Here is a 21,797-nt window from a genome sequence, read left to right as displayed (position 1 = left end):
TCGGAATCACTCCTTGTTTCTCCGCCCAAAGCAGGACTAGGATGCACAAACCTCAACGCCTTTCGAACTCTCTTCGGCGTAAAGGAAGTCCAGAAAGAAGGACCGTTCCTGAGCAGATCCCTCACCGCAATAATGTCCTCAGGAAAGGAGCAAGAGGATTGATGAAGGGACGATCGTTCGGCGTCTACACGAACGAAGAAGAAAAACTTCTTCTACGAGTTGAAGTTAGAAGTAAACCCCTTTACCACTGACATGAAGTTCCGAGGAACAAGCATGTACGTGTCCGTATCATTGATGATCTGTAACCGAAGAAGCGCTTCGAAGTGATCGAAGGTGAGGGAGAGACCATGCTCGTAGCTCAGGATCAGGACTTCAATGAGGTGCTGGATGCCAAGAGGATTCAGTTGGCTTATCGCCACCCCCGAAACAATCCAACACACGGACGATAATTTCGGGGATCGGGAACCACAAACGACAGCGCACTACGAATGCTTCGTAACAAGTAAAGTAACCCTCCGGGGGACTACTAGCGCATTCTCCTTGACGAGGAACCCTGAATTCCACCGCGTCCGAAATATGGTAGAACGACCGCATGACCTCGAGGAATTCGCTAGTACTCCTACTTGGTGCACCTTCCTCCACCGGGTGATGGTTCATTACCGGGAATGATTTTTCTTTGGGAGACGTGATCGAACGTAACACGCCAACCACCATGCCTCGTTCTCGGCTGGGTGTACCGAACGAGGAACGAATTCCATCTTTGGCACACGGAGCTCTTCAGAAATATTCGCGGGCAAGGACCCTTTTTTCGAACTCCTCTTCTTACTCGACATCTCGTGTTTTTTATTTTTTGTCAAGAAGGAAATGATAGAGAGAAAGAGAAAATAATTTTTCAAGAAACCTCTCTATGAGAATCAGTAAGTGTAAAGATTGTGAAGAAATTACCTCCCTTCTTATAGGCATGAGAAATTACTATTTACTTGCGGATTTTCGGACATGAACTTCGCCCAAATACACCAATCTCTTCCGAACTCGCCATACCGCACGTTGGGATCTCACTAGAAACCCACGATCCTAACGAGCTGGGGGCCAACTGTTGGGGTCAAAAACGGTTACGACGAAGTTAACGTCCGAATCCCCGAAGAAGGAAACGAAAAAACCTTCTTCGACAAATACTTTTTTCGAAATAGATTCTTCCTTAAGAAAAGCTTTGCGGAGGAAACACGAGACATCAGAAAAGAGCTTGAAAAGGGTCGCTACACAGCGACCGCCGCTCGGTCGCTACGTAGTGACCGAGCTCGAGCCAAAGCTCGGTCGTTACGTAGCGACCGAGCGTCCATTCCACTCGGTCGCTACCTACGTAGCGACTGAGCTCGAGCCAAGCTCGGTAGCTACGTAGCGACCGAGCGTCCGTCCCGCTCGGTTGCTACATAGCAAACGAGCGTGCGTTCCGATCGGTCGCTACGTAGCGACCGAGCTCTTCCGAAACGTCGATACGACACGAATCCATGCATTCTAGTCTACCCTTCGATGCTATCTCCCGAAGACCGTAGCGAAACCATTTCACGTTCCCCGCCATTCTAAGTTATCGATCAAACTTTACAGTACAAACCGCGGAAATTTTGTTCACTATCGAAAGAAGCCGTAATAAACGCTTCGAGGCAGAAGACGGCCCAAAGCGACCTAAGACATGACTCGAGGCCCAACTTATAATTTCTTAACCAACAGCCCGTAAGCCGCATGACGGTTTACGCTTGGTTCGCAAGGAAAGATAAATGTCAAGTTTCCACGGATAAATACGAAATTTTGAAGATAATTACGAAGATCGAAAAAATAGAATATCTCCATTTTTATGCTATGGAGGCCTAAGGGCAGAAGAGGAAAAAGCGTAAACCGACCTAGGAGCCAGTATATAAGGAGTCCTAGGCGAGAGGCATGAGAGGGACTTTTTCAGAGAGAACTTAGCACTTAGAGCGATTTAGGCATATTTCCGTTTTTGTTATTCGAGGTGCGACTCAACTAGGTTATTGCCGTCTTAGGGTTTAGAACTAGGAATCTCGCCGACAGCTCTCGTAGCCCAGGCTCTTACCTTGTTGTAACGCTCAAACGCGAATTCGGAATAAGATCTATTTTGCTCTCTTTTTCGATTTCTTATACTTTATCGTTGTCATTATTGTGTTCTGATTGCTTGGCGTGTGGTATTAGCAGATATCCGGGACCTTTGGGAAATTAGGGTTTTCCTAGTTTCCTTATTTAAACGTAAATTGAAAGTGTGAATTTCGGTTCCCACAAGCAGGGGCTTGGTCCAATACTTTCTTCGCAAAAGGGCAAGTGAGAAAGACATGAAGGACAGTTTCATCATATCCACATCGCTTGTAGGTACCGTCTGTCTCCATGCCTCTTTTCCTAAAAAGATCACCCACAGACAGAGCATTACATTTGATCTTCCACAAAAAATGCTTGAGCTTTGGGGAACATTTAACATTCCAAATGCATTGCTTCCAGTTGAAATCTTCAGGGGTTCGGGGAGTGACGTGTAGTTTTGAGAGAGCATACCCTGATTTAGTAGTGTATTCCCCCGACTTCTCGGGTAGCCAAGCCCTCTCATCCTGCATCCCCAGCGCACTAGGAACCAGGAGGTTGATCTTGTCTTCGTACTGGGGGAGAATGGTTCGGACCGCACGGGAGTTCCACTCAGCAGATTGTGAAGAGATCAGGTCCGAGACTCTTAGCTCCTGGAGGTTTTCTGGAACTGATCCCATTGGGCAGAGTTGTTTTGTTGTGGACAGCCAGTTATCCTGCCACACATTTATATTGCAACCATCTCCAACGATCCATCCCACTCCTCTCTTAATGATTTCTCTGCCGGCGAGGATTCCCCTCCACCCATGAGAGGCATTCCCCGGTGCTGAACATTCAAGCAGGTTCTCATATTTGCAGTATTTATTTAGAAGTACTTGGCCGAGAAGAGAGTTTGGGTTGCGGAGAAGGCGCCAAGGTATCTTTGCAAGCAAGGCATCGTTAAAGACTTCTATTTCCTTAAACCCGAGTCCTCCTGCGTTCTTTGGGAGTGTGAGATTATCCCAAGCAACCCAACACATTTTTAGGATGTTTGGTTTGAGGTCCCACCAGAATCGAGTGAGAATCGATTGAATTTGTTTGCACAAGGATTTGGGAAGTTTGAAGCATGTCAAAGTACAGGAGGGCATAGCTAAATTTCCATTATTCAAACTCCCCTTTAAATAAAGTACACTAAGGTAATTTGGTTCTGCACGAAAAACACTGTACACCAGCTTTGTTTTTTCACTTTTGGGTATTGAGCTAATATCGACATTCTTTATGTGTTATACACAGATTCACTCCATAATAAAACAAAGACAAATTACAAAAGCGTTCGTTAGCTAATTAGAGTTTTTTAGTTTACGGAAAATATCATATCACATGTATACTTCCATCCCCAGAAACTTGGAAGATTGACACAGAGGACAAGAGCTCAGGTTCCTCTCACACTCCTTACACAAACACATATGCTTACATGGCAACAACAACATACACACCTCCCTCACTCCACAAAACCTGCACATCATCTTACCGTTTCTACGGTTGAAGCAAGAAGCCGTGTCATCCACTTCGCTGTCTCCACATCCTTCAATGCTATCTCTTGGTCGACCGTGAGCTCGCTCCAGATTGTAGTTGAGAGCAGCGACCATGTTCTCGTTGTAATTTGCACGTTGTTGCCATGCCTCAGCTTCCATTGCCAGCTGTTCAATCCGCAGCTCGAGTTCCTTGTTCGTTCGGTTTACCATCTCGAGTTCCTCGTCTTTCTCACGGAGCTTCTGGACAACTCTTTCCTCCATGAGGGCCACGGTTTTGTATTGACTCCTCTGGATCTTGTCGAGGACCGCATGGCGTAGTTGGTCTCCCTGTTAAAGACAAAACAAATCAATACATCCTAGAAAGCTACACAATAATAACATGGATTAAGCCGATACAGACCAAACGGATCTAAGCTCGTACAAACTGTCATAAGAGCATTAAACCAACCTTATAACATATAATTTGTTGAAGCGAACTAACCTGAATCTTGAGAAATCGATCGATTTCTGCATCTTGCCTCTGTAACTCTCGCTCAACATCGAGGGGCAACAAAGCAGAGCCGTCAGAAGAACCGATAGGAGGACTATCGAGTGAGAGACCCAACCCGGTTGAGACAGACCGGCCTTGCCAAAAATCAATTGAAGATATCTGAGAATTGTTCTCGAGGAAGTCCATTTCCTTTACTCTCTTCCGACCAAAGCTGTTCCACTCGCCACCGTCGAATTGCACAACCGGTGCAAAACCAGCAACGTGGACTGATCAATTCAAAGGTAAGCCAAACATAATACTTTTAAAACCTAAAAATTAAAAAGAAAGGGAGGTGAAATTACAGGGAGGATGCTGAGATTGATCATGGAGACTCGTGGAGCTGTTGAATCCTAATTCAGGAGAAATCTGGCCGCAAAAGTCTCTGAAATTAGGGTTTTATTGTTAGAAACTTTGCAGAATTGGGGCTTTTTCAAAGAAGAAGAAGAAACAAGAGAAGAGAAGAGATTGTTACCTGAAATTCTTGGATTCTTGTAGGTGACGATCTAAATGGCGAGGAAGAGCCATGGAATGGAATGGCTGGCTAAACTGGCGATAGAGAAGGAGACGGAACTTTTGGATTCTGAAATTGGAAACTTGTTAAGAGTTTTATTTCTGATTACCTCCCTCCTTTTTCTCTATATCTTTGTTTTCTGCCACATACTTCTGTTTCATTATATTTTCGTCCTATCTATATTCTTAAATCAATTCTTTAGCCCAGTTTTGAACCACTTATGTATAGTGTATATATATCTTTTTGAACATCAACTTATGTGTGTGTTTTTTTATATCAGAAGTGTCTTAATCCGATTATCTGAGAAAATGATCAAGATTGTGTTCAAAATTATCTGGACACCACATCATACGGTACCTATTTGTCCCCCATTGCTCTGATTAAAAGAAATTGATTTCTGACTTATTTGTCGATAACTTTTACCAATGTAGCTTGTGAAGTCGGGATCTTCACCATGTTTGGGAGAGATTCTTTGGAAGAACAGTTCATGTTTCCAAAAAAAAATTGTCAACAAGAAAAACAGATGATCTCTTATTTTCATTAGAGCAAGAGTACTAGCAAATATTTGATGACACATGATTGATTTAATATATTGGATCCACTTCTACATATAAAATCAGAACGGAATGGATTGTACGAGATGATGAAAATAAAGATCAAAATACTTTTTTCTTCTTCAATTATCAACTATAACCACTATTCTTCTATCCCCATCACCTTGTCACCGTTACAATACAATCATCACTATAATAACCCTCACGAGCGGGTAGAATTTTGGTCGAAAAAAATCTCGTTCGACCAGTTCAGAGTTGGTTCGACCAGAATTAAAAATAAAAATTGACCTGGTGAATTATTCTTGATGGGACTGTCTCGTGGCCAAAATATCTACTCTTAATAGTTCTGACCAAGTGTTAATTATTATGGTCGAGTTTTATCTAAGTTGGACGAGAACCAATGGACGGGAAACGTTTTATCGAAAACTGGTCTTGAATACTTTCAGCTGCTTGCGAGTCATGTGCATGTCATGTGCTGCCTGGCTGCTTGCTTATGATGCAAAGTAGAAGAAGTTGGACCACAAGATACTGAAGAAGGACTAAACCGTTCGAGGTATACTTTGCTTGAGGCAGATTTAGGATGCAGCACTGATAGCAGAATATTGATGTGGCCGTTGTTCAGAGAATTACAAGAAGGATTTGGCAGCAAGCTATTTGAAGATGAATGCGATGAGTTGTTGGTCGAGAGTCAAGAATTACTTCAGAGAGTTGATATCGAGTTGGGCAGATTTCAAGAGTTCAAGAAGTAGTATTTTCTACACAAGCATCGAGATACGTGGTCGAGTGAATTTGATTCTTCGATTATGGTTTGGAGAATAAGCCAAAGAGAATACGGAAAATCTTTGGGAACTTAGCCAAGAATTTTGGAGTAGATAAAAGACCATGGAGTTTCAAAGCATCGAGGAGATGTTAGAGTATGACGTGAAAATTAAAGAAGCTATTATTGCTGAAGAAGTTAACCAAGTCATGCAGACCGTCTATTTTCCAACCGGTGCAGATCAAAGGTCAGTTTCAAGCAGTGAGTTAAGTAAGTCGCTGGGGATGATTTTTGGTGTACATTTCATCGGATCAAGATCGAGGACCTTGAGCCGTTATGGTTGTGACTAGCAAGGAAAGAATGGTCGTGATTGTAAAAGTGTGGGAAATCCTGGAACGTTTGCATCATTCGCGCTTTGGCGGTTCTTGTGAAGAGTTAGGATTTTAGGTTATCGTCCTTCCTCATGAAGTTACCCGATCTACGTTACCTATACCTAAGATAACACTTGTTGAACTTGTTCGTTTTTCCTTACCGTTAGTCCACATCCAAGTGTTAGGCTATTTAGGTAGAGCTTACACTTTATAATTGACTGGACCGTCAAAACCCTCTGAAAGGTCCAATCACAGGTTTGCTTCTTATCCCATTGTGTGTTGTGTGCATTTTTAAAATTTTATCAATGATTGAAAATATATATATATATATGTGTGTGTGAATTGTGATCAAGGTGTCAAAAGAGACCTTGTCTATGGACAGAATTTTTCTGCCCATATTGTGGTTGATTCAGGAACAACACAGAGATGTAGTTCCCGAGTAGTGTCATAGTTGTAAGTAAGATTCACTTTAGTGAATTCAAGTACCCGTTCTTATTCTTGGAAGTACTGGCTGCCAGTTAAAATTTGTGGTATGCCTTTCCCCACTCCTTAGTACTTCCGTTAGAGCGGTATGTTTCTATATAGAGTGAGATTGGCTATCTAGTTACCGAGCTCAATTAGGATGTCGAGGAAAGAAGTATTAAGAAGAAGACCCGTCACTTTTGGCGTACAATGGTACTCTACCAAGTGTTTGAGCATCGCTCATATCAGTCTGGCAAGTTGAAAACCTTTTAGAAAAAAGGTGAAGAAGTGTAATCTAGTAACTTGATCGTTTAAAAAGTAAAAGATGAAAAGGAGCAGAGTAGAATACAGTTTGATAATCAGGAAAGATGAAGATTTGGTTAAGGCATTGAAAGGATGGTTGACATCTAAAAGTAACTTGTTCAGTATTCTGTTAACTTGGATTCACTGCAATACCCTAGGGATATCACCAAGTGGTTCTTGCCGAGTTCTAGTAGTAGTTAGAAAATTATGATGAGGGTCTCGGATAGATCAGAAGTGTAAAGAATACAGTAAGTGAAATCATTCTTGGAATGGGTGAGTGTGTGTATTTGAGAGTAGCACCCCCGGTCCGAATCATGTTGGTGTGATTGATCGTGCATGTTCTTGTTTGATTGTTGCACAGTTAATCAAGTTAACATTGACCAGACTGGAGATGTTGCTTTCACGTATGGCACATCACCTAACGTTCCAAATTTCATGTTGCTGTTATGGGAGAAATCCAGATAGAAAATGTTGAGATGTGATAGTCTACAGAGACAAGATTGTTAGAAAAAGTATGCAGACCGCAGTTCACAAGAGTTGTGCAGAGTAAAGAATTTGGTTATCTTGAAAGTGGCTGCCCAAAAAAGAAAGGATCGGTTGGGGGAATCAAGGAATCAACCATGAGTTGTTTTGATATGGGCAAACGAAGATAATTTCAGAGCTAATATCCAGAACTCCTTTCAGAGACAGTGTTCAATAAAGTGTGTATAGCTATGTTTTCAGAATTCGGGGACGAATTCTTTTGAGGGGGGAAGAATGTAATAACCCTCACGAGCAGATATAATTTTGGTCGAGAAAAATCCCGCTCGACCAGTTTGGAGTTGGTTCGACCAGAATTAAAAATAAAAATCGACCCGGTGAATTATTTTTGATGGGATTGTCTCGTGGCCAAAATACCTACTCTTAATAGTTCTGACCAAGTGTTAATTATTATGGTCGATTTTTATCTAAGCTGGACGAGAACCAATGGACAGGAAATATTTTATCGAAAACTGGTCTTGAATACTTTCAGCTACTTGCGAGTCATGTGCATGTCATGTGCTGCATGGCTGCTTGCTTCCTTCCTGACCTGAACATGTGACTTGCACCTTCCTGCTTGCTTGCTACATTAAATTCATGTGAGTTGCACACCTGCTTGAAGTTTCTTCATGGAAAGGAAATGACATTACTTCATCGGAAGGAAAGTTTGATTCAGCTCACCACATTTCTCATACTGATCTGAAACTTTTGTCCTTTCTTGCTGACTCTTCTCCTGCTGTTTCCCCTGTCATTTATTACCGTGTCCTCTTCCTGGTCGAGCTCACTTATCTCAGAAACAAGAAAGAAAAATTCAGAGAGAAAGAGAGAAAAATCTGTGAGGAAAATCAATGAAACAAATCCGAAAAAAAATCAGAGAAGAGAAGTGAGCTTGCACAACCCTTTCTCACACTCTTATGACTTTTATCAGTGTGTTCTGGTGTGGTTAAGAGCTGAAGTTTTGGCGTCCAAGAGTTTAGAATAACCCAAGTTCTTCAGCCGTTGATTTTATCCGTAATATCGAGATCAGTTTTGCTTGAGCTTCAGTTCTTGTTAGGTAACCAAAACAATCTGTTCTATTTCTGATCTTGAACCTATCATGGATATCTTGTTCTGATCAGGTTAGACGTGTGTTCAGCTTGAAGCTTATAGCAACAAAGTTCAATTAAACCTTGAGAAAACCGGTGAGCTTTAGCTTCTAGTTCAGAACAGTTTTGTTTGGAATCAGTGGACTGATTTTTTAAGCTTCTTGTCCTGGATCAGTTGTCTAGCTACACCTTTGTATGGTTCAGTTTTATTTATTTTTGGATTAAATCAGTCTCATGGAATCATTAGCTAAACTGATATGAGCTGATTGGATTTAATCCAAACTGAAGTAATTTTTTCCTCAACCAAACTGTTAGGAGCTGATCATAATCGAACCCAACTGATATTAGCTGAGTCTAACCATACTGATTTCTTTTTGAACTGGACTGGTGAACCTTATATCCACCTGTTATGCTTTTGGTTCAGTTGGTCGAAGAGATTGAAATTACCAGCCGGATCATGCCTTATCCTCATTCTGTTTTGGGAGTTATCAGCAAGTGATGAGCGTTTAGCATGAGCTCGAGTCTAGTTTTCCATAGCCAATCTCATGGATTCAAAGGTGAGTCTAGATAGATGGTTGATGAGTAGTGAATGAATATTTCTTAATTGAACGTACTGATGTAGATGATTGATAGGCTTTGTTTCTTGATCAATATTGAATTGGTGAGGTGTTTACTTAGTGTAAACACAATAAATATTTATGAATGATCATAGAGGTTTAGTCCAAACCTTAGTACTTGTTCTCAAGTACTAATACATATGTATAGTATTAAATATATAAGTATAAATCATGTGAAGTCTTATTATATGCTCACTCTCCTGAAAGTTCCCGCATTACCGTGAATTGTTCCTGCGATACGGAACAAGATCACGAAGACACGATGATGGGGTCGCACCCTGGAGGCCGTGTAACTGCATGCAGCGTTAGATGTTCGATCTTGGAATATCTAATGGAGATGATGGTTATATTTATTTCTCCGCTAGGCTCGGTTAGCCTTGGTGGTTTTCCGGGTTTAGTCTATATATATATATTATAAGTATGAGTGAAGGGCGGGTGTCGTGGAGATGATGTTTAAGATAAGATTCACATCGATGGAATGATAAGCCTTATATATGTATTTTTATTAGTTATGGAATATATTTTCCCTGCATACAAATGGAGTTGATTTCTTGAGATATTATTAATATACATTGGGATGGGGGACTAGGCTCACTGAGTAAACTAGTTACTCATGACTCATTTTTGATTCAGGTAACCAGTAGACGAGAGACCTTACTCTAGGACGGGAAGGAACAACATTAGCCAGCGGTATTTTTATTATCCTTGCAAATGCATTTTGATATTTCTTATGTATAAGATTTGTTGACCGAAAACCTCGAGGTTAATTTATAAGAAATTTGGTAAGATGATTTTAAACGATATATGAAGAATGTTTTCAAAGTACGGGTTCCATATGATATTAGTCCTTGTCCGGACGAACTAACTACCGGGTATTGCTTTTTCGGGTTGAAAGGCCTAGAGTGATATCTGATAGGAGGGTTGGTGTTCTTTGGTTGTTGGTCTAAGGTGATCGGAAGTATTCTGAAAACCTCGGATCGACCATCGAGGAACATCGACCGTGTCATTTCCGGTCATCTACGATCGGGGATGTCACAATCACCAACTCCATACTGTGTTTTGTATTTATCGTCTGCTTAGACACCACATATTTTCTATAATCAATATTCATTTTTCCCAATCATTACGACCTCATTCATATTCACATTCATCATTGAGTCACCACAACCACCTCCAAATCCATAAATGTGCTACATATATCGTTTTTACTGCTACATACGCGCTTCTAAAATCTACAGACCACGACAGCATTACGGTCGAGGCGCCCTCGTTTATATTATAAATTCCCAGTTGTACTTCATATCATGTACTATGTCCATATTTTATATTTGTGTTAGGGTTTATATTTCCTTTTATGGTTTAGTGATTAATGTTTTGAGTTAGTTTATGGAAGGTTTGAGTTGACGTTGGGGTAAGCATTACCTCCAACATTTCAAAATTTGAACAATATGTAATATGCTATTTCGTTTGTTACTATTTTATTTTGATAATGCTTCATATTACATACTATGTGTATATTTTGATATTTGTGTTAGAGTTTATATTTCCTTTTAGGGTTTACCTCATCCCCTCCAATTATAGATATTTCAAAATTTGAACAATATGTACTATGCTATTTTTTTGTTACTATTCTATTTGCATATTTTGATATTTGGATTTAAGGTTTAGTAATTATGTACTATATTACTAAATTGTATGCCATAAAAGTTATGTTTTATGCTATTTGTTAATTTTGGATATACATAGTATTATATATTTAAACTACTTTATATTTTAATTAATATGAACTATAGCGTTTACCATGTTCTATTCTATTTATGTAATACCACAATAATCACCATCATTGTCGAAGCTATAAACACAATCACTCTAACAACAACTTTTATTTTGTTTTTCATTTAAGTGACAAATGCTTTTACCGTCAACAGGTTTAGAAAAAGGACAAAACCAGAAGAAAAATAAGAAAATGCTAAGAGATCTAATAATGTCAACATCAATGCTATATTACTAACTACACAAATTAACCCTTTATTAATCACATTGTCAACTATGAATTGCTCGTAATAAACCAAATTTAAAAAAACAAATTTTTCTTGGTGTTGTGTAAAGAACATTCATTATCCCAATTCGAAGTACGGAAAATAAGTTTATGTATTTAGGAAATATTTTACAACAAAAAGCATATGAGTGACGTCTTAATCCTACGCGCTCCTCTCTTCTCTTTCTCTCGTTTTCAACTTTCCGTGTCGAGAGGAGGCTCACCGGCTTCCGACGTCCTATGCTGGACAGTGTTAGATGGACACTGTTAGATCCTCTCCAATGGTTTACTATTTTTATTTTAAAATAGAGTACAATTAGAGCATATTTATAGGGTAAACTTTATTATAAAGTGAAAAATAGAGTACAATTAGAGCATATTTACTCTACACTCTATTTAAAGTAAAATATAGAGTACCAACTGGAGATTTTCTTAGAGGTCTCCTCCCCCTTTTTCGTTCAGATATGTACTTACTAATGGAAGAAACAAGGTTTGGTTGTCAATAGAGGCTTATCGACATCTTTCACTGAACTCGGGTAGGTCAATGTGCGGTAGTCCTCCATGTCAGAGCGCTGCCCGAAAAGCTACAAGTCATTCATCGAGATATAGGGTTTCTTCTTTGATTGTTGTGAAGGAATCCAACGACAGTGTGTTAACCTATGGGGGTGGCGGTTCTTCTTGGATCTCTTTACCTTAAGCAAACGCTTTTTGACCGGATTGATCTTGTAGAGGGGTGCGTCTTCGTGATACCGCAGCGGCTAAGGCAAATGGTAGCGGCAAAGGTAGGTTTAAGAGTCGACTCTTTTTTAGAGTGTAGCGATTAGTGGCTGCGGCACACTTCCATGGGAGACCGCTAGGTTTTCTGTGTGTCCGTCCATATGTGTGCTGGTTCAGACACTTAGCAACGCGAAGCTCAGTGAACTTGCCTTATGGTCTCCTCTGTTTCATCGGAGTGGGGAGCTCCACGCTCCCTCCATCTTTTTACCCACGCAGAATTCATCCTCTTCTTTGCTTATACTGTTTTTATTGTCTTAGTCGGTTTTATGTTGTAATAGAGTCGCTACTTTCCACCCTTGTAACTGTTTGGGTTCCCTTTTTTTCTTTTGCTAAAAGGTTAATATTCACATATATGAAATGTTAGATTTTACAACTTGTAATCTAAGGCAAATCCACTTTAGCAAAAAAAAAATTAAAAACAAAGTGGAAATAAAGAAAGGAAGAAAAAGAGAGAGAGATATCTCAACCGAAGGGCCATAAGGAGCTAAAGTTTTTTTATCTGCAGTAAACAGTACCGGCTTTACACATGTGATAGGAGTGCTTTTGCACCAAGTCCTTTTTCAGTAATTTTCTGTAAGGAACTAGGGTCTTGTTTTGTAAAAAAACATACATAGTTAGGGTCCTAATTTTAGATTTATAAAAGTATAACAACAATTTTGAGAGAAATGTTTTTGAGCACAAGGCCATTAACTGATAAGCCGGCCCTGGCAGTAATGGTGCAACGAACGTTAGGGTCAATAAACCGCAAGACCTTATCTGTGTGAATATAGATCTGATTATGAAGCGCATTGTTGTGCTGAATGTCTAGATGATTAACTTCATGGAATATCTGAATGTCTGGATGATTTCTCGACTTGGTCTGGGTTGGAAATGAACCGAGAAAATACTGAGATTTTTACTGTTGGATTGAACCAAAGTGAATCCTTAGCCATTGATTGCTTCGGATGCTCTACTTGTACTCTCCCAATATGGTATTATCTAGAATTGTCTCTCATGAACAGAAAATTGAAGATATCAGAAAATGCAGCTTTATTAAACAACATCAGATCCAAATTTAATATGTGGACACCCATGACACTATCTTTCTCTGGTCGTTTACGGTTGCTCTTCTTGGTCATTACTGGTTTTGTATGCTTTTGGATCTCAATTTTTGTGCTGCCCAAAAGATGCATTGTTCGAATTGAATGAATGTGCCCTCCCTTCTTTTGGTCATGTAATATTGACACATCCAGAGTGGTTAAAGTAGTGTGGACAACGGTCTGCCTACCAAAGGAAGGTGGTCTCGGTATGAGCGGTATGAGAATCTCTAAGTTTAGAATCGTGTATTATAACTTGAACTGTGTCCGGTGTCCCATTTACTGAGATGATTAATATTAAAAGAAAAACGTAAGTTTTATTTAGTTTTGTTTAGAAAGACTAATGACATTTTGGTTGAAGTAAAGATTAAGGAAACATAAGATTTGGTTGATATATAAGAAGTATTGTCATCGAGAAAAGTAAGAGAGAGAAAAGCAGAGAAAAAAGTAGATCGAGATCTTCCCTCTCCGGTGTCCGACGATCTTTGCTGGCGCCGTGAGAGGGTGGGTTACTGTCTTTTGTTCTGATTTAGGAGGCGTGAAGATTGTGATTTTCTGGTGAGTCGCGTTTGGATTGGTTTGTTTATGTCGGTTCCTATCTAGTTTCTGGTACGCGGTGGTTGTACTCAGCCGGTTCAGATGTGGATGCTTAAGTTTTCTCGGATCTGGTCAGACAACCTTCCAAGCGAGGCATCAGAAGTCATAGGTCTTCCTATCATCTTCACTGCCTTTTGTCCTTTGCGTTCTTTTAGTGAGAAGAACTCTTATTTCTTTAAAACGGCCGGTTATCTTCTCCGGCGACCTGGCTTCCGTGTATCGGGCTTCGACTCTGGCTTATGGTGGCTACTTTAGCATTGTAAGGCTGGCTTTTGGCTCTGACGGTGTCCCTTCTTGGCTGGCAAACGTTGGCTTCTGTCTCGGATACAATTGCCTAAATATGTGTTTATTACTGCGGGATCCTATTTCAGGTTCGTTCCCGGTGGATTAGCGGATTTGAATTTACGCCGGTCACTTTCTAGTCATGAAGTTCGATGGTGCTCTTGATTCAGGTAACACGCTAAAGGTTAACGCATGGATGTGGGTTGAATGGATTGCGTTGGGCTTTATTTTGTTTGGAATTTATGGGCCTCTTTGTTTAATGTTCGTTTTGTTGCTAGCCGAGATTTATGGACTTTGTATTTGTATAACTTCGGTCGGTTTATGGGCTTTAGCCTCGTAATAATATAGATGACAAAAAAAAAAAAAGTATTGTCATCATTGCATCAAAACAATTGAATTAACATATCATCGAAACGGAAAGAGAAACAAATAAATAAAATGTGATACCTCGTGTCCAGTGCGATGTCCACACAATTACAAATTATAAATTCTTCACAGATAAAAAAAAAAAATTAAGTATCGAAAACCAACCACTCAAGTAAATTAAAGCCACCGACAATGGTTCTTTCCTTCAGGCACCTTTCACGCGCTGCCCAGACAACCCAAAATACTGCCCGTATAGCTGTAATCAGGTTACCCTATACGACATGTTTTTTCCTCACTAAAAATGATTTTTTATTCTTCTTCTTCAAACGGTAGTGACGGTGCAATTCTTGGTGATAGGTATATGCTTATTGAGATTCTTGTGTTCGAAGTTGATGTCACACTCGATTTTCTTGAGGAACTTGGGCTTCACTAACCTCCCCAACACGTAAGCTCGTGATCGAACAACGAAACTGAGCTTCATGGGCACGGGTGCAGGAGGTGCGGGCGGGTCAGGAATAACAACTGGAGCTCCTTTCTTCTTCTTTTTAGGTTTGGGAAGTGGAGCTGGAGGCGCTGGCGGTATCAATGTCGCGCCACTTCCGTATAACGGAATCCTCTCTCCAATCACATGTACCAATACCGTTCTTTGGCTCTTCCTCGACTGATAAAACTTCTTAATCTGCAAATATCACAAAGCCAAAAGAAAAAGAAAAACATCAGAACCTAATATGGCCGCGCAAACAATTGTATGTGTTGCTAATCTCAAATTTTATTGGATGTTAAAAAAAAAGAAACAACTTTGGGATTTTTATTGCAGATTGTCCCGAACAGATCTAAAACTGAACTAAAAACACTTGCAAGTCCTAAAAATTCTCAATCCGACAAGAACATCCGAACCCGACCCAAAAAAAATCTAATACTGGCATTGATTAGGACTTACAGATCCGGAGCCTATTTTCATCTGAGAGAAACTGAGATCGACTGGAGTTGAAGTTACATGCACACCAAAGAAAGTTCCTGTGTTTCGATACAACATCCTCAGAGTCGCGTTCATGGTGATCATGTCCGTTCCTACACCACCAGCATCTTGACCAGCTTGGATCTTGAGCGTCTCGAATGTTATACTCTGCAAAGTTCAGATCTGAGAATACGAATTCTTGAATCAGATTTTAAATCTAAGAGTTGAGATCGGAACACTAACCTTGACAGTTATCTTTGGTTTCTGAGGTTTAGCAGCTCCGTAAAGAATCAAAGAGAAGAGACCAAAGAGTATGAAGAACCCAACGATGAAGGCCAAGACATAGCACCGACGAGGCACACCGCGATCTCTCTCGCCGTCACCTAACAACCCTTCTTCTTCGATCATCGCACACTCTTTCCACTGCTTCTCTCCGCCGTGTCCTTTCCGCTTCGAGCCGTCGTTGACTTTCCGAGACCCGGGTTTCAAAGACCCGGAGAATCGGGTTGAGGAGGATTCTCGTGAGTGGCGGCCCATGGATGATTGAGAATGCGGCGGAGATCCCATCGGACTAAGTACCGGCGTTGAGTGGAAGGAGGTCGCTGTTTTCTCTCCGTCGTGAGAGTCACGAGACGGTGATTGGACATAGTAGACTGGCCGACGTGGAGATCTGGCTGGTGACGACGCCGCGATGCTCGTCACCTCGGAATCTGTTTTGGCGTGCATCGTGGACTTGGAAGCTGGGAAGAGCAAAAGATTCTTCCTCTGGGCACTCAAATTCGAGGGAGGAGAAAAGGGAAGGGAAGGTGAGTAAATGTAACGATGACTCAATGTGTGGCTTTGTAATATTACCAAACGCGCTCGCAATTATACAACTGTGGACTTTTTATTATGTCTCAAACTAAATTTAATCAGCATCAAAAACATTATTTTTAATTCAAAACCATCCTCCAAAACACAACTGTTTTCATTTATTTATTTTTTTGTTTTTTTTGCTTGTTAGTAAGATTTTCTCTTTATATAGGGATCGAGGAGCTTTTGCTCAATCGCATTCGGTCTTGCGTAGTTGTTTGTCAACCGTCTTCTTCTTCGGCTACTCGGGTGGAAAACTGTTGTCTCGTGGCTTTCATTAGTTGAAGCTTATTCTTGAGTCGCAGATGTTCATGGTTCTTGGTCGGAACTTATTATGGAGCTTTTCTCGCACATCAATAAATCGCGCGTCAATGTTTTTTCGCTTATACTGGCTTTTCCATCCGTCTTGCTTCTCACCTTTGATGTTGTGTTGTGTGATCCAGAAGGTTTTAGTGATCTTTACTCCCTTTGTTTTAGTTTAATTGATGTTATCATTGTGTTTTTATCCTTGGCTCTGGGTGGTATCGTTTACCACGCCGGCTTATAACTCTGGAAAGGTGTTGTACCTTTGCCAGCTTTGTGTGTAGTCTTTCGGTTGAATGGAATATAATCTGCTAGATGAAAAGAAAAAATATGGTCGGCACAATTGATCTAAGTAAGAGATACCAAACCATTTGTTTGTCATCGATATAGAACTTGTTAAAGTATCTACAATCTCACTCTCTTTTCTAATTTAAAATAAAGTTTAGAGTAAAAATTTCTAATATATGTAGAGTATTTAATTAATTTATTTTTGTTTCTAATTTTTTTTTTTAAATAGAATAACTCTGTAATGAAGTTATAATGATTGGAAATGGTGTTAGTAGATGTGTAAAACAATATTTATATTACTTTGCTCATTTTTTTGCTAAACAATAACAGTGATATTTTTATTGATGAATATCATCTAGCAATACTAAAAGCAGGATATCAAACCCTCTAAAGTTGCCCACGTCAGCTGAAAAAATCATCCAATCAGAATGTTTCAATATGCCATGTCATTTCATCCTTCATTCGATACATCTTACAATCGGGTCATTCATGTGGGCTTTGAATTGGACCATTTCAAGCCCATCTCTCATCGCAAATCGTTTCCGACTCTTCGCCTTCGCTTTCACCGTTTCGTCGTTTCAACGTTATGCAATTCGCCATTATCAATCCACTCTTAAAACATTCAATTATGTTTTCTTCGTGATTTCGTTTCACCTTCTTTGTTTCTCTTCCTATATAAGTTTCTTCATCTAATCTTACATCCAACTAAAATCTACAACCCCACAAAAGAATATAAAAGCTTTGGCCATGGGATCTTTTAAAGCCACCGGAAAATTTCCCTTTATTCTATATTTTGCAATTTTTGATTGGATCAAGATGCTGATGGGTTTTGAAATCGTTCACAAACTCAATCTCTGTTTGTTGGTAGTTCTAGAACATTTGGAGCTGTTGAAGTTCTTGCTGTGGTGATATGAAGGCTCCTCCTCTAACACTTCTTCATCCCACCATATCCGCCCTCTACCAAACGCAATTTCTTGAAATGTAAAGGTATAGATTATTTTAGAATTTAGAGATAACCTTCTGGGTTTTTGTTTCGAAAATTTGGTTCTAGATCAATTCTTCAAAGATGCACCTTTGGGCTATATAGTTTACAAATCATGGTTCCTCTTTTAATTGTTTTCAGCATCTTCGAACATAATATGATGTCTTGGAATTGGTTTCGTCCCAAAAGGTTCGAGATTTTTTTATTACCAATTATTTTAAATAGCTGTAACTATGAACCAGTAAGAATCATATTACATAAAAAAAATCTTGCTTTAGTTAGGAGTCTATGAACAAGTTTTGTCTTTTTCCATCTATATTGGAGTTCCCATGATACAAAGATATTTTTATGCTTAGTTAATTCTTTTTTTTTAATCTGAATGTTTTCATGCATTAGCTGCAAGTTGTAGCATAGGTTTCTTTTCACCAAATGGTGCTTAGAGGAGTATGTCAGCAAAAAAAACTGGTAGTGAGCTGTACACCAGTTCCTAAGCGTAACCTAAATCAATATCTTCTTTGCATAATTCATTGAGTCTCTTAAAGTGGCAGAAATATAAAGAAAAGTTGATGATGTGGATCCCAAGTTCAACTTGCATTCTCCTGCCGTGTAGGATGTATTGATGAAGGGCAGTTCAAGAGGCCTTAGAGAAAATCACAATACAACATATGCAGCTAAGCGGGGCTAAGGGAGATTGCAAACAAAATTTGGGTATTGTGCTGAGCAAATGGGCGTTGCATTGTCCCTAAAAATCTGGTCAGTGTGCTTTTATACTTTTGGTATGTATTTTGTACGGATGACAATTCTAATGCTGCTTGAGTTGAAGGTTGATGAGCTTGAAGATGCAAAGGAGGCACCAGAGGAGAAGGCATTGAACTTCGTGTATGCAATGTTGGAAAATCCTTAAGATGTTCTTCAGGGTTCACGACATATGGTATGACTCTGCAAACAAATTCATATTATAGACTGTTAAGCTGGATTTAGTACTACAAGAACTGTCCTCGCATCAAGGCTGAGATACTTCTTATTTTTCTTTGTCAGGCTGCAGTTGAGATAAATTGCGAGCAATCAGTCAAAAAATAGGTATGTTGCATTTATATGGAGAATGCAGTAGTTTCAACAAGTTCAACATGGTGATGGAGTAATAGACTTTTTCCATCAGTTTTTGGAGTTTAGTGGTAACGTGAAAAGCCATTTAGAAAGTTTGAGTGTGTGAAATGGCTTCTCATCCAGAAAGCAGAAGAGAAGAAACGTCTTCAAGTCACCTTCAATCTGTCTGAAAATTGCATGAATAGGCTAATTAGTGAACGCAGTGAACACTATCCAAGTGTTGGTACAGTAAGTATGCTCAACTCTGGAATGAGCAATACAGGATGATGCACTTCATAATTTTATTTTGCCATCAATGGAAAAAGAAGCAAGATCCTTGCTAACTAGCAGAGCGAAGAGTCGGCTGCTTTCGGAGTTTGGACAGGTTTTGTAGAACAAGGTGTCTGCAGGTCCATATCAAAAGAATGGAATGTACATTAGCTCATTAACTCAGATCAGGAAGCTACACTACTTCATGTTGATTCAGTTTCAGTCAGAATATTAGTGGTCATTGACGAGCTCGACACTACTATTTTACCGGTGACCCGTCAGGTATATTAATTTAATATCATTAATACTTGGATTTATTGATTCTTTAAATATGAAAACGGTCAACTTTCATCTACTTCTAATTTGTTGGCAGTGTCGTATGGTATGTATTTAATCTGTGTAACTTATTTTGACTTAGAATTGTTAAAGTTTTATATTGATAACTCCTAGGCTTTACCTACGATCTTTCCTTTTCTTTCCATTTTCAAATATTATTTTTCCTACTCTCACAAAAAAAAAACCCACTAATTTTATTATAAAACATGATTTTGTAATTCTAAAAATTCCCAAAAATTCAATCCTTAGAAATAAAAAATAGATCAGGTCATCTGATTAGAATACTAAAAACAATTGAGTAGAAAACAAAACAAAAAGTGAAATAATAAAGATTAGCATAACAAAATATATCTAAATTAAAAAAAGTAAGACATATATATTTATACATAAATTCTATAAAATGAAATAATTAAGTGGACAATTTCAATCAATTAAAATAATACATATATTTATTTTAATAATAAACTGTTATTCATTTTTATAAAAAGACTATTCAAATTAAAATATTAAAACTACGTGAAATAAGCAAGGAAATAATAATAAAAGTATCAAAGTAATATTATTAAAAATAAATAAAATAATAAAACCAATGGGTAGTGAAGATAAAATCTTATATATACTAGGAGTTGATTTAGTTTCTCTGGTATATGCCACATAGGCAAAACCTAACCAATAAAATCATAAAAATAATATGTTATGTATATTAATAAAAGATTAAAGCAATTATGTCAAATTAATATCTTAGATTTCTTTTCTAAATCTAAATATCAATCAATACAAACAAATAAAATTATCTTATATCTAGATAAATATGTGTTTAGTAAAAAACAATTTTAATAAGTAACATACAAATAACAAAACATTTTTTTCAACAATGTGTACGCATAAAAAAAGGCACAAAATGATGGAGATCAAATAATCTAGAAATCTATGAAAATATATTGAAAATGATTTTAGTAATCTATAAAAATATTTGAATATATCACATTTTATATTAACTGAGAGATAAAATACACAAAAAGATAAACAATGATTTATCAACCAAAACGTCAGAGTTTAATGTATGTTTTATACTCCATCCGTTTCATAAAGAATGTCATTGACATTTTTCATATAAACTAAGAAAATAATTGAAATGCATTTAAGTTCTTATTAGTTACACCTATTCAACCAAAAGTATTTTAGACAAATAGAATTATTTATAAAATCAATGCATTTGTAATTAATACTAAACTGAAAGTTGTATTGAAATTCTAAAATGACATTTTTTTTGTAATAAAAAAATGTTAAAATGACACTTAATATAAAACATAGAGAGTATTAACTTCTTCTTTTTTTTGCTTAAAATATTGTATTAACTTTCTAAGGTAATATGTAGTTCTACACTTCCAAATTTAATGTTATAACCAAAATCTACATATTTGTGATCTAATTTCTCACATTAATTATATAGTTACATTTGATTTATCATAAATTAACAAATATGCTTTTTTTTTGACAACATCAACTAAAAACTAAATAGAAACTCCAACCGGTCTAGCAAGCCAAACCGGTGGGACTGAATCGACATAAAGCAAAACTGAAGGAGAACTCCTCGCACCGCGTATAAGCTTATCCGCCAAGGTATTTTGTGCCCTTAGGATATGTCTGATCCGGAACAAATATATTGAACAACAAGGAACAATCCTTAAATATATAAATGTCAGAAAAATATTTTCGATTAACTATGTACGATATTGTTTTTTTGATAAATAACGTAAATAACACATGCAAATTTATACTCAGTTCAACATTATTAACAAATTCATTTTCAAGAACTTCATAAATATTATTCAAAACGTTTAAGATTTTTTTTAAAGTAGAATACAAAATAAAAAATTGGTAGTACATTAACGACGCGACACATAAGAAGAAAAGATGGCTTTTTGCAGAATTGACCTATAACTTAAAGTCAAACACAAAACTAACCTTATTTTTTTTTAAAATTGGTTTTGCCCTATTCACCCCACAAGTTTATATAATTTACGAAAATGCCATCAATTTTTTTTTTCTTTTTTTTTTCGAAAATGACATTTTTACTCTCTCACCCTCATCATCTTCAAGTAATTACAAGATTGCCATTGTCATCAATACCACAACCACCATGAACAACCAATTTGAAGCTCTTAATGCTCCCAAAATCGATTTACCCTTCTTCTTTTTCCATTCTTGTGAACTAAACACAACATATCTCTCACTTTCTCTCCACAATGAGCTAAAAAAACCCAAGATTTTGATTCTAA

General features: G+C 38.2%; 2 protein-coding genes and 1 long non-coding RNA gene across 3 annotated transcripts; 1 reads left to right on the top strand and 2 right to left on the bottom strand.

Annotated features, from left to right (window-relative positions):
* Positions 1-3,347: 3,347 nt before the first annotated feature.
* Positions 3,348-4,716, bottom strand: LOC106298349 (probable BOI-related E3 ubiquitin-protein ligase 2). Its single transcript, XM_013734456.1, has 4 exons — positions 4,598-4,716; positions 4,428-4,507; positions 4,078-4,352; positions 3,348-3,923 (listed from the first exon to the last, which is right to left on the bottom strand). Exons 1-4 carry the CDS (start codon positions 4,648-4,650, stop codon positions 3,438-3,440), a joined length of 894 nt encoding a protein of 297 aa, XP_013589910.1. The 5' UTR covers positions 4,651-4,716; the 3' UTR covers positions 3,348-3,437.
* Positions 4,717-12,873: 8,157 nt separating this feature from the next.
* Positions 12,874-14,586, top strand: LOC106301054. Its single transcript, XR_001262149.1, has 2 exons — positions 12,874-14,051; positions 14,164-14,586. It is a non-coding gene; the product is annotated as an uncharacterized LOC106301054 (long non-coding RNA).
* Positions 14,497-16,260, bottom strand: LOC106301053. Its single transcript, XM_013737357.1, has 3 exons — positions 15,642-16,260; positions 15,381-15,566; positions 14,497-15,119 (listed from the first exon to the last, which is right to left on the bottom strand). Exons 1-3 carry the CDS (start codon positions 16,122-16,124, stop codon positions 14,763-14,765), a joined length of 1,026 nt encoding a protein of 341 aa, XP_013592811.1. The 5' UTR covers positions 16,125-16,260; the 3' UTR covers positions 14,497-14,762.
* Positions 16,261-21,797: the final 5,537 nt, after the last annotated feature.

This window comes from Brassica oleracea, chromosome C6, assembly GCF_000695525.1.
Source record: "Brassica oleracea var. oleracea cultivar TO1000 chromosome C6, BOL, whole genome shotgun sequence".
In the NCBI taxonomy this organism is placed as follows: Eukaryota; Viridiplantae; Streptophyta; class Magnoliopsida; order Brassicales; family Brassicaceae; genus Brassica; species Brassica oleracea.
Note: the sequence above shows the minus strand (reverse complement) of the source record. Positions and strands in the feature narration are given on the sequence as shown.

Coding starts and splice junctions, on each gene's coding strand:
- LOC106298349 (XM_013734456.1), bottom strand. CDS start 4,650: ATGGCTCTTCCTCGCCATTTAGATCGTCACCTACAAGAATCCAAGAAT. Junction 4,508..4,597: donor CAAGAATCCAAGAATTTCAG/GTAACAATCTCT, acceptor CCCTAATTTCAG/AGACTTTTGCGGCCAGATTT. Junction 3,924..4,077: donor ATCGATTTCTCAAGATTCAG/GTTAGTTCGCTT, acceptor TGTCTTTAACAG/GGAGACCAACTACGCCATGC.
- LOC106301053 (XM_013737357.1), bottom strand. CDS start 16,124: ATGCACGCCAAAACAGATTCCGAGGTGACGAGCATCGCGGCGTCGTCA. Junction 15,567..15,641: donor AACCAAAGATAACTGTCAAG/GTTAGTGTTCCG, acceptor TGAACTTTGCAG/AGTATAACATTCGAGACGCT. Junction 15,120..15,380: donor TGAAAATAGGCTCCGGATCT/GTAAGTCCTAAT, acceptor TGATATTTGCAG/ATTAAGAAGTTTTATCAGTC.